Source organism: Ixodes scapularis, unplaced genomic scaffold (assembly GCF_016920785.2).
Source record: "Ixodes scapularis isolate PalLabHiFi unplaced genomic scaffold, ASM1692078v2 PGA_scaffold7__128_contigs__length_106722199, whole genome shotgun sequence".
Lineage (NCBI taxonomy): Eukaryota > Metazoa > Arthropoda > Arachnida > Ixodida > Ixodidae > Ixodes > Ixodes scapularis.
This window is the reverse complement of record NW_024609882.1, coordinates 97,141,829-97,154,800: the sequence shown is the minus strand read 5'-3', so window position 1 is coordinate 97,154,800 and position 12,972 is coordinate 97,141,829. Positions and strand designations below refer to the sequence as shown.

Genomic DNA, 12,972 nt, shown 5'->3' with positions numbered 1-12,972 from the left:
GCGCGAAATGGGACGCTTTACGAACTTCTCTCTGCGGCGTTCCAGTGAATCTTTATTTACCCGTTGGCCTTGTGTCAAACAGACAACCTCACCAACTGCGGTTGCCTGGAAGAATGACTGGGTTTAAGCTGGGCTAGTTGGTTCATTGCTTACGATGGGCCTGCTGATGGAGCTATAGAGTTATTATAATAAACACTAGAGATTTAACTGGCACTAGTGCCTACGCTACTTCCGGGGATGCAAATTGAAGCAGACAGCAACCAGTCTACTTTTGCGGTACCCTTGCGCATTCCTATGGGAAAATGCGCGTGCGTTTTTTCTCTTCACCGGAAAATGACACAGAGCACTTTGGTTATTTGGGTCGTACCGAATAGTATGTACCTTTATTAACATTCTAAAAGTGGAATTGCTTTAGTTAGCACATTTTTCTTCATCAATGAATGATGTTCAACTTAACTATATTTTAGGCCCAAACCTGTGTTCCACAGGGCTGTACGACACGAGAGCGCACGTGCACGCTTTGGGAATGATCGATGTTTAGGTCTTTGAACACATATTTTCTCGGATTAAACACTTTACGCCATATTATTGGTTGACCATGCAGACCTGTGAAAAGTCTAAAAAATAAAATTTTCGCAAACTCGAAATGAACACAACCCAATAATCGCATTCTGGCTGAATGTGCTATAAAGGTTTATTTCACATGGCGTTGCAAGATGGCATTGCATTTTGACGAGTGTCGACTTGCACCTCTTCTTGGGGGAAGCACCCGACCCGGTCCTATCACATCTTCGTGGTCACGGTCGATACCTCGGAGTGCAAGGCGCCGATTGCCTACTGTTGGTAGGCTGTGACTGACCATGCCTCCATACCTGCGGTTTCACTTTTAGAGTGGTTTTTAGCCTTCTTTTCTACCTCCAAGTGGGTCAGGTCACTTGGACCGGAAAATGACCAGACCTCCTGAAAGCCTTGAGAATCGGGGAAACCCCTGGTGACATTTGTTCCTACTTTACACCTGGGGACCTTTTTTGCGGGGACATTTCTTCTGGAACCCCCTACCAACCACGCTATAAAAAGGTGGTATTTGCAATTGCAGCATGAACCATACAGCCGTAAATTAAAGGGGTAAATTGAGACTTTCAGTTTATTGCCCAACATATTTTCCTGTTCATTGGTACCTCAGTGTCCACCAGCCTTGAACATATCGAAGACAACATCCACGAGCACAAAGCCCTCCAATATCGATCATTCCCAAGGCGTGCACATGCGCTCTCTTGTGGCGGTACTCTCCTGTCACATGCTCTCCTGTCGTGCACTCTCATGGTGCACGACACGAAAATGACTCTGTCTTTCATCTTTACAAGCGGTTAAAAACATTCAAAACGTAAAGAATAAACTATGTGGCTACGAAAGGTGTCTCTTTGTATTGTATTCTTTGCCGGGCAGCTTTCATAGGCACTTCTTCTCAAAGATTTCGAGCATGCGAGTGATGTTTTGAACGTAGAACAAGCACCTTCTCACTGAGCAGAAAGAATAAAGCCGTACATATTGAAAATCGGACTATATTACGTGACCTTCAATTTATTTCAATCATACATGCACAGGGAGTTACTGATCCAGTGTTACTGCATAGTTCTTGCCGTCTCTCTTAGTTTTCCAGGTGTCCTTCGTTCGTTCAGCACGTGTATCCCTCATGCCGAAAAGCGCCGACGTCGTGTTTGCGCCAACAGTGTCGGACAGTGCACATAAATACATGTACGAAGCTGTTTTAACAGTGTTTTAATGCAATGAATTAAAAAGACAAACGCCGTGACTGACCAGTTATTTCGTCTGCCTGACTGAGAAATGTTCCAAGCTACCTAGTACGTACGAATTAGTCGAGATATTTTCTCTTATTACCGAGCGTACGGAGAAAATTTACTACTTGTCCCCATAGAAATGCATTGCTGGAAGTCAGTTTTCGACTGGTTGCTATCTGCTTTAATTTGCAACAGCACACTAGCGCCAGTGTACACTAGAATAACTATTGATGGACCAGCGTGGTCCATCAGCTGGTTCATCAGTTTGGTTCATCAGCTTGGTTCATGAGCTTGACCTATCAGCTTGGCTTACGATAGACCAGTTTGGAGGACCTTGCCATGAAGGGCAAGGGGAGGAATGTGTCAGTGCCCCTTCAGTTGCATTGTGCCACAAGGAGGAAGCGTTCCTGCGGGGAGTTACGGCGTCTGAGCAAGGATAAAAGGAAGAATGCGAAACTGCCTCATCCTGAAAAGCAGACATTGAAAAGCAGCTAAGAGAAAAAGAAAATATGAGTTACGCGATAAAAGAGAAAGAAAATATTAATTACTCAAAAAGAGAAAAAGAAAAAGGGGAACATTAAACAGTTGCAATTCCAGCAGTGTGAATGCTGTTTTTTTGTGTGTCGAGGGGGGTTGTCAACTGAGATAGGGAAGCTCATTTGAGTTCACTGGTCGTTGGTGGCCCAATGACAGCGCTGTCGTGCAACTGTGGTCGATCGCGATTGACTATCGTTGGCTCACCGACAGTTGAGAGTGCCCATGTAACGAGGGTCCAGCGTACTTCGTTTGTAGGCGACCGTAGGCGCACGCAACTGGTTGCAGACAAGGCGTAGGTCTGCACGTGGACTCTCGACATCACGGGGTGAATCATGACGTACCAAAGGACCGCAAAGTGGACATACAGCGTCAGATATTCGGACAAAAGTCTGTTGTTGGAGTAAAGGGTCCAATAAACCTCCTATCCTCGCAATTACTTCAGTTACAAGAAGGGGGCTCCTTGCAATCCAAGAGCACTAAAAATTCAAGACCCTACACGCACCCACAAAAAGCTTCTCATCACAACATGCTTGTGGCACGTTCTACTCCCGCAACAACCTGCTAAAGGCGTCATGCTGTTTGTGGGCACGTATCAAATAAATAAAATAAATAATGAATAAATATTTAAACTTTCCTCCATCCTTCTGATGAACCTGGATGTCGTGTGTGAGGCGCATCCGAAACCACCCAAAACTTCTCGCAACCAAGCATAGCATATCATAACGCACGCGTATTACACGCACGACACATTACATTCTGTGCTTTCTGGGTTTATCGCAATGGTCGAGGAAAATTTGATGTTTCGTTGCCCGTGGTATTTTTCATTGCCTGGCGGCATTAGGAACGCTATCCGCCCGTTGCCTGCACGTGAGCAGGCAACAGTGAAGACGTTTTGAAGGACGCTCTTCCGTCGAGCTTGCCAACTAATAGACCAGGGGTGGCCAGGCTGGCCTGGCCTAAGAGCCGCAAACAAAACTACGGAGCTTCTAAGAGCCGCAGGGGGGGGGGGGGGGGGGGGGAAGGGGGAAGGGGGCAAACATAACTTTTGTTCAGAGTCTGACTGTACGTATGGGGGCGCAAGGCTGTACGACTGTACGTATGGGAGTATAAGGCTGGCAAACTGCAAGCTGCAGTGTGCTTTATTCTGAAATCCTTTCTTTTTTTTTCCTGGGGAAATGCAGAAAGGGGCGAAGGAGGGGAGGGGGGGGGGTGTCCCCTTACGAGGGATCCGCAAGCTGCACTTGGACCAGCAAAGAGCCGCATGCGGCTCGCGAGCCGCGGTTTGGCCACCCCTGTAATAGACCAAAGAACGTTGCTCGCGATAGTGTTCCGAATTTCAACAGTGTTGATTTGGAAGGTGTACATACTTTTACTAGCGTTCGCCTCCAAGTCGCCTCCGGTGAGTTCGCGTGTGCATAGAACTCGTGTCGGAAGAGGTTTGTTTCGGTGCCGAGGCCCATGGCACGCCCTGGCGGGCCCCGTAGGCTGACGCCTCGGACCTTTTGGAGAAAAGGGGCGTTTCCTGACTGTCCCCCGTCCCCAGGGGGCCGCGTGCTGCACGAGGTGTCGCTCTCCGAGTCGATCCGCTACCGTCCCGGGGACCCCGTGGAGGCCTGGCTCAACCGGCTGCTCTGCCTGGACGCCAACGTGCCGCCCGCCAGCGGCTGCCCGCCCCCTGGGGACTGCCAGCTATATCCTTTACACGCCCTCCACCATGCTGCTGGGAAAGCCCCCGCTCTGTTGGCCCCCGCTTTTTGTCTGCTTTCTCGGCCGCTTAACATATAGAGGGTGTCCCAGGTTACCAGGGTTAATCTAAGATGGACCGTAAAAATTGACGCCTGCTACGTGCGTCGATTTTCTGCTCTTTCCCTTCTTTGGCAGCCTCCGGGTCGAATATCGCGTTTGCTCTCGTCCAAGGTCGAGAAAATTAATTTTTTGAGAGATCCGCTCCTGTGCACAATCTATGGCAAAACGTCCCACATTTTAACCAAAAAAAAGCGATTGAATGTTTATCAAAACTGGCTCGCTCAAACGTTCTTTGCCATTTACCGAGAACCGCCCGTAAATGTTTGACAAATACTTTTTTGACAAATTAAGTATAAAAAAAAAAAAAAAAAAATGGGCACCAGAAATTTGCTTAATCCTTTATCGTTTATAGCCACTTTTTGGCACAAAGTTAATTGACAATTCAGAGGAAAGCTTCCTTGCATTTCGGCTGCTTCGGAATGGCGGGTGTAGAAGTCGGTGGTTCCAATGAGACCATGTTGCTGGCGACGCTTTGATATGCGTAGAGAAGCAAGAAAACATGATTTGTAGAGAATCAAGAAGGAGAAAGACAAAGCGAGGGATGAAGACAAGGTACCGTATTTACTCGCATAATGAACACACTTTTTTTTTTTTCCGAAAAATTGACACATATTCGGGGGGGGGGGAGGGGACCCATTTATTACGCGGGTTCAAATATTTGCATTTACACACTTCATGCAAATGTCATATTAGGTGCCAAAATGACATAGCAAGGTACTGTGGCACATCTCCACTGACAGAGGTGGATCCGCAACTGGTCGGGAGTGTGCCTCAGTAACCATGCTTTATAAATTGCGAACCTTTTTAGGGCGCTTTCAGCGTGCTTTTTGCCGAAGGAAATGCGCCCTACGAGGCTCACTCAGCACGGAGAGCATGCGACCGTTCTTAGGCCTGACCACTTTCACGATTTCACTGTCCGAAAGCGAACCACAAACGAGAGCGTGTTTGTTGGCATCAATGCATCCGATAGGCGAAGAATGTTTGTGGCTCGGCGATTCCTCGACCCAAGCTTCGTCAAGCGTTCGCGCCACTCGGTTTTACAATTGATCACTTCCGCAAATACGCCCTTGCAGCCATTACGAGAGCGGCTTGGCTTGTCTTTGCCCGACCACTTGGCGGCAAAAGAAAATTGGCTCGGTAAACTTGGTGGCTAGCTCAGTTGGACGGAATTCGAGACTCGTGGAGCCGAAAATTAAAGGTGCATTCATTACGCGGGGGAAAAAAAAAAAGCCAAAATATTGGTACCCGTTGTGGGGGGGTGCGTTCATTATGCGAGTAAATACGTAACCATTTTGTTCCATCTTGACTATGCTGCCTGGAGGGCATCTCCGTCCGGTGTGTCCTATCCTTTCACACGTCAGACGTTTGTTTAAAGTGGCAAGAAAGGATAATAATAATAATAATAATAATGTTTATTTTCCACCATAAGATGGTGGCGATCAGGGAAAAAAGCTGTCAGGTACAGCTTGACGTTTCCCTGACCGCCTACAGAAAGCAGCAACAGAGCCAGGAAAAAACGATATTCAAGATGAGAAAAGAAAAAAAATTGTACAATGATTGTCGCTATCACACATTTTAAAACAAAATTTTAGATTTCTTTTCCCCTTTTTTGCATTGAGGCAGGACAGACAGCAGAGATAAAATTATGCAAAAACTAGTTATAAAGATCACAAAGAAAGAAAGGCAACTACAGTGTAGACCGCATATAACGTATGTCGCGGGAGTCGCGAAAATCCGCACTATAAGCGGTACCGCACTATAACCAAAACATCCATTTTTCAGGCCAAAATACATGCCATGAGACAACTCACACTTGTGAAAAAAATTTATTTTATGTTAGATGAAAAATAAAGCTTAGTTTGAGGAAAGTCGTTATTTCACCTGACTAGTACAGTTCTGTCTCAAGTGTGTTACACATTTTGAAAGAAATGAGCAGCTTTTGCCTGGCGCAGCCTTTTAATGGCGTCGCGGGTTGCGGACGGACGTTGCGAGCGTTCAGGATTGCTAACCCTAATCACTTTTCTCCGGAGATGAAAACGCGTGAAAATTCGCATCCTTCACACGGTACGCGCCAGTAATACCTTGAACTTGAGCGCACGCATGAAATGCGCCAAATAAGAAATCCGGGCGATGTTCGAGGACACAAATGCTTAGAAATCACCACTGTAGTCGAAGTAAACAAACACGACGACACGGGCGTTTCTGCCGTCTTGACAGCGCCGCCACGACATCGCCGCACGAGTAGGTGGATCTTCCCTTCTAGTACGTGCTGGGTTATCATAGCGACACACAACGAAAATTCACAGTCAAGGATAGCGCTTTTACGCGGAACGATGAGATGAACGCCCTCTACGACGACGATCACAACCGACGCCGCGTTTGCAGATAGAACCAGCCGACCCGCGACCGGCATGTGCGCAACACTTCTCCTCGACCTGCGGTTGGTCTGTCGCTGCGGTTGTTTGTTTCCAACGCAGCGGAGGTGGCGGAGGGACGCACGCACGTGACAGACACGTGCGTGCGTCCCTCCGTCGCTATGGCAACTGAAGCCTTTCGCTTCTTCCCGCTTCTTCGAGCAACTCGGCTCTGGAGCAACTGCCACGCGAGTGCCGCTCAGTGTTGCCAGATGGAGAAGAAAAAAGTGAGCAGATTGATCCCCAAAAAGTCAGTAGATTTGCACAAAAATCAGTAGATTCCACGAAATATGTGGTTTGCCATGTTTTGCTATCTCCATTAATACACACTTCGAAGAAATACTATAGAGTAACAAAAAACATGGTAATAAACACAAATAAAAATGAAAGAAAAAAACAAGACCAGTTCTCGGGTAACTTTATATGAAGGACAAAATAAAATGGCACCATAAATGTTTTTGTTTTAGTCATTATTGACTATTTCGAGGATTATTCTTTGAAATCGAGACTGAGGGCACTTTTGGGATCACAGATGAAGGCGACAGTGCGACGTTCACCTGTCGCTATTATTGAAACGAAACCGAAACAAGACGCTCCGGCAAGTGCGCGCGAACATGTCCAATGGAAGTCCTCTGCATGCTGCCATCTTTCCTTACTGGGCCTTGGAAGGTTTTTGAAGCAACGCTGTTAATCCGGAGCACTGTTGAGGCTACGCGTCGTCTGCTACGGGCTTATTTCTTTTTCGCCTGACCCAAAGTTTGCATTCAAACGTGGAGAAACTTCATTCGTTAGCTTTTTAAGCCACCGAGGATTAGGATTATATCATTTTATTGCCACAGCCTGCCAAATAAAAGAAAATAATTGAAATTTGGATGTCGATCCCATGCATTCCGCCGAACGAATGAATGAAAATTGCGGCTCTCTCCGCTCAACTCGGAGCTATTCTAGTAGATTGTATTGGAGCAGCCGAGAGTTCAGGCGCATGCGCAAACACCTCTCGCTCTGCGCCGCGGCTGATTGGCTCACTCGGGAGAGGGCCGTTACGGCGAGATATAGACTAGCCAAACTCTCTCCATATATGGCTCTGATCGGATGTCACCGTCGAACCTGCCGAACCTGCTCTGGGTGAATAGATAGATGAATATACGGCTACGTCACTCGAATAGGACGGGCTTCTGGGCCATCTAGCCAGTGCTTCGTTTTTAATTCTGGGACATTATGAGTTTCCTTTGATGGGCGGCACTGGGAACTGAAGGGGCCATATAATCAATTTTTAATATGTTTACTAAAAAAAAGTCAGTAGATTTTCTTGTTTTTCAGTGAATCAGTAGACCCGGAACGAAATCAGTAGATCTACTGATAAATCAGTAGACCTGGCAACACTGGTGCCGCTTGCTGCTCGCGCCGTCAGCGCCGTTATCTAGTGTCGCACAGGGAAGCGCGCTCGCTGCTCCGGTCGTCGGCGCGGCCGGCGGGCTGTGCCAGAAACCGCACTATAACCGGTATTTCCCTTCGCGTGCCTGCATTTTAAGCGGTATGTAATTACATGGAGTTCTATGGCAGGTGGACCGGTGGTTTAAAAAAACCGCGTTATACCCGGTCCTGCAGTATAAGCGGTTACGTTGTAAGTGGTCTATACTGTACCTTCAGCTGCTAGAGAAAAAAGATGATTTTACTTCTCTTAGGGATAACTTATCCCAATCTATACTTTTAGTCTTATACGAATTGAGTAAATTGGGGAGAGTGTATTTAAGCATTTGTTTGCCATAGTTTGTTCTTGGTGTAGCCACCTCCCAACATTCAGCACCTCGGGTAGGGTAATTATGAACATTTTTTGATAAATTTCCAAGATCTGTTAAAAAAGTTGAGTCTTTAAGTTGCTCTACTTTAAGGCTAGTGCTAAGCCTGTAATCATATAATGCATGCGCGTTTAATACGCGAAATTTTTGAAATAAGCCAGCTGTGTGAAAATCATACGAGACGGCAGCTATAGCCCTCAGTGCTTTTTTTTGCAATACATGTAACTTTTCTAGGTTTGTTAAAGTTGTTGTTCCCCAAACTAAATGGCAATAATTTAAGTGAGAATAAAATAGAGAATTATATATTAATAATTTAACGCTTGTTGGTTACTTTTTTGTGTTGTTAAATTAAGAAAAAAAAATGTTCTCTAATGTCGGTGATTTTAAAATTTTTATTGGAACATTTTAATTTGTTTGATTTGAATATTGTAGAAATATTTAGGATCGTTTAAATATGATTGTGTTCCCTGTACATGCAAGGGCACCGGACCCAGTCAAGCTAGCTTCTGTCAGCTTTTTGTCCGGTGTCCTCGGCATAATGTTGCTGAAATAAAGTTCAAAGTTCAAAATATAACGATGTCGATTTAACATGCCCACAGTTTGGGATAGCTTTGGAATAAGAGAGTTTATATGACTTTCCCACGACATATTTTCAGAAAACATGACACCTAAGAGTTTAAAACAATTCACAATCTCGATTTTGGTTGAATTCAAAACTATCTCCTTGGTAATGGTAACGGGTTTATTTTTCGGACGAAAAAGCACGGCTTTGGTTTTATTTACATTTATTTGTAATGCGTTGTAATGACTCCACGTTTGTAACCTAGACAGGGCCAGATTCGCCATATCGAATAATAGGTCAGGATCATCTGCAGAAAACAGTATGCTCGTGTCATCAGCATAGTTTACAAATTTTGCACTTACATTAATATTGACTATATCATTGACGTACATGTTAAAGAGGAAGGGGCCCAATATACTACCCTGTGGTACACCAGAAAGAATAGGTTTTATAGTGGAAGAAATCCCATTGATATAAACATATTGTGCTCGATGCTTCAGATAAGATCTTATCAGCTGTAAAGCGTGCCCTCGAATTCCATAATTATCTAATTTAGATAGTAAAATTTTATGATTGAGGCAGTCAAACGCCTTGGTGAAATCTATAAAGACTCCAAGAACCATATTTTTGTTTTCAAAGCTTTGTAAAATAAATTCTTTTGAAACAAGTAAGGCAGATTCTGTCGACTTGTGTTTTATAAATCCATACTTTGATGGAGTTATCAAGTTATACTTATTTGAAAATTTAGTCAAACGTGTATGAATAACCTTTTCGAGCGCCTTGGAAAACACTGAGTAATATTGAAATTGGCCTGTAGTTTCCCATTTCATTTACATTTCCTTTTTTATGCAAAACTGAAACTTTGGAAATCTGCATTCGCTTAGGAAAAATTCCAGTAGATAAAGAGATATTAAATATATGAGTTATTACAGGTGCTAACAGATGAATAACATGTTTTACCGGTCTTATCTGGATGCCATCGACGTCACAACTAGAACTATTTTTAAGCTGAAGAAACACTCTTATAATTTCTGGGTCGACGACGGGATCTAAAAATATTGAATCACTGTTTCGTTTATCATTTAAAACCAAAGGAGTTTCGGTTTCAGTAGTACCCAGAATATTTACAAAATGTTCGTTAAAAGCATTTGCCAGTGAACATCCAGTAAGTTCAGTACCATTGCACAGAATTTTTTCAATTGAACTGAAGGGGCGATTACGATAAAGAAGATAATTTAGTTGCTTCCACATGATGTCAGTGCGTCCTTGTGTGGCCTTGAACAAATCAAAATGATAACGCGTTCTGGCGCGCTTTAGTTCTTTTGTCAGGTTGTTGCGATAGTTTTTAAATACTTTAAGGTCCTTCTGGTCCTTGGATTTTATGAATTTACCATATAAGGCGTTTTTTATCTCAATTTTACTGAGTAAATCTCTCGTTATCCAAGGCTTGTTTATGCGCTTGTTTGTTTTAATAGAAGTGAAAGGAAAATATGTCTTATACAGTCGAAGAAATAACTCTATAAAAGTGTTATACGCCCCGTCAGCAGTATCCTCACACAGTACCCGGCTCCAATTTGTATTTGAAACAGCGGTCTGAAAAGCGTTGAGTCGATCTAAAGTTATTTTTTGTACTAATGTCCGCTCTGTCCTACAATTTTTTTTCGGGACACTTTTGAGAGAAATGAATATTGGGAGGTGGTCACTCAGATCGCAAACAATGACGCCAGCTTTTATATAATCGACTGAGCTGTTTGAAATAAACAAATCAATTAATGTTTCAGATTGGAGAGTAACACGTGTAGGTCTATTAATAACATTTGCACAACCATATGTCCTGATTAGCGAATCTAAACTTTTTTTAGCTACGGTTTCCGCGCTCATATCAATATTAAAGTCCCCACCACAAATTACATTACATTTTTCTTCATTAACAAAAACCAAAAAAGACTCGAAAAATTTTAAAAACGATTCAATGTTGCCGTTTGGTGGTCGGTACACCACAGCAAAGATATTCTGGTTATTGCGTATACACATCATTTCATAATCTTGAGTGATGCAACTATAATCACCTATTACTTCACCAGAAATACTTTTTGTCAAAATGGCTAAGCCACCACCACGTTTCTCTTTACGATTTATGTAAAAACAGTAGTATGTAGGGAGTTGTAATACGTCAGTCTCTTCAGTGTACCAGGTTTCTGTAAGCATGATGACATCGAAAGAAAAACCAAATTGATCGAAAAGTAGCTCAAGGTCTACAGCTTTGCTTTTCGCAGACCGAACATTTAAATGGAAACAGGTCATGTGTGAAATATAATCCGCACCAAGATAGGTTATCAAGTCCTGCGGAAGAACGAACGCGTCAATTGCCATAAAAAAACAAAAAGAACAGAGGATATTATCATCGACCGCCCTAAGATAGAAATTCGCGTATAAGATCCTGCAAAAATGCCCGTCTTTATCATCGTTAAAGTGACTTTTGAAGATAACGCCGTCGCAATAGCCGTACCCAGATTGTTTTTCTGCCACGCGGCAAGTAAACTTTCGGGTTTCATTTTGCAAGAACTAATAAAACAAAGATGTTTAGCGCTGGTAGTTCCTATTTAATTTTTTCAAGATCGCCTTCATGCTCAATCCGAATTGTCGGTGCGCCTTCTTGTTTTCTCACGTATGAACAACCTTCCTTGTGCCAAATAAACTTGTAGCTGAGGTGCTTCGCCTTTGTTCTAACATCGTAGAACAACTTCCGGTTCGACGCCGTCATGTTTTCTTGCAGGTACACGTTGCCATCATCGGCTTCCGACCTTAACTTTTGCTTGTTTTGAAGCCATGCATTTCGCTCATTTCTGTTCACAAAGTGCACAATCACCATAGGCGTCTTCTTTGTCCTAGTTGGAACGCGGTGGATTGCCTCTACGCTATCTTTCGTTAGGGGCGGAATTTCTATCAGATCCGCGATTTTGTTAAGCTTTTCGAGCAAATTTTCATTGATAGTTTCTACAAGACCGTGCACTTCAAGATTATTCCTTCGCCCATATTGTTCCAATTTGTTTAGTTCTTTTTTTAGTTGGGTAGTTTCGTCCGTTTTCCGTTCTTGTTCTAGTTGATTCACCTTTTTCCTCAGTTCTTTTATTTCGCTGTCATGCTCTTTCATTTTTATTAAGACTTCATCGTAGTTGTCGGACATTGCTTGCACCGATTTCTCAATGTCCATCACAGTTTGTTTCATGCCCACCAGCTCATCCACTTGTTGCTTTAGTGGCGCGAGTATTGTTAACATACCCATTATACGGGTCAGTTGCTGTTGAACATCTGGCGATTCATCTTTTGACTGTTCATCTTCCAGAGCGCTGCGAGTTCTTGCTCTAGCACTCAGACACGTTTGGCATTTCCAAGTCTCTTTAAACCCTGGCTTTTTTCCCCGGAGGGACTTTTCGGTTACGCCTGCACAGGTACCAATATGGTAGCGAAAGCGACGTTCGCTTTCGCTACCATATTGTTTGCTCGAGCCTCTTCCCTTGCCATTCTGGGGGTTGGTGCTAGAACTCTCAGCAAACATAGAAGGGACACGAGTGTTGCCGTTGGCATCCCAACTTCTGGCTGCCAAAGCCTGCATCAAAGGCTCCGTTATACTCCGACGTCGAGCGTAGAAAACGCGGCGTAGCGCAGCTGACACCGATACCGATTGGTCACAGATATAGTGTTGCTGCTCGCCGGCCAATGAAAAGCCTACGTTCTGTGCTACGCTACGTTCTCTGCACTGAACGTCGAAGTATAACAGCCTTAACTGTCGAGCTGGGAAGGGACCTGCAGCTGAATGGGCGTCCGTTGCGTCCACCACCACCGCCGCGACATCACTAGGATAGCGGCAGGCGACGACGTGGCACTTGCCAACGTCGTCGGGCAGGATTCGAGGCACCGCTTTTTGAGGACGTAGTAAACGCACCATTCTGAGCGCAAGTTCAAATCGCCGTAGGAACGATTGTTATGTCCGTGCCCCCGCGCTTTCACTCATTCTCATGAGTGTCATTCTCTTCCCTATCCACACGTTTGTG

The 12,972-nt window shown here is 44.3% G+C and overlaps 1 protein-coding gene across 1 annotated transcript in view; it reads left to right on the top strand.

The window, feature by feature from the left end:
• The window catches only part of LOC8025667 (RNA cytidine acetyltransferase), a 98,340-nt gene that overhangs the window by 18,144 nt on the left and 67,224 nt on the right, over positions 1-12,972 (top strand). The window contains exon 9 of the mRNA XM_029989704.4: positions 3,880-4,027. Within this exon, the coding sequence (XP_029845564.2) occupies positions 3,880-4,027 (148 nt within the window). The remainder of the gene's footprint in view (positions 1-3,879; positions 4,028-12,972) is intronic.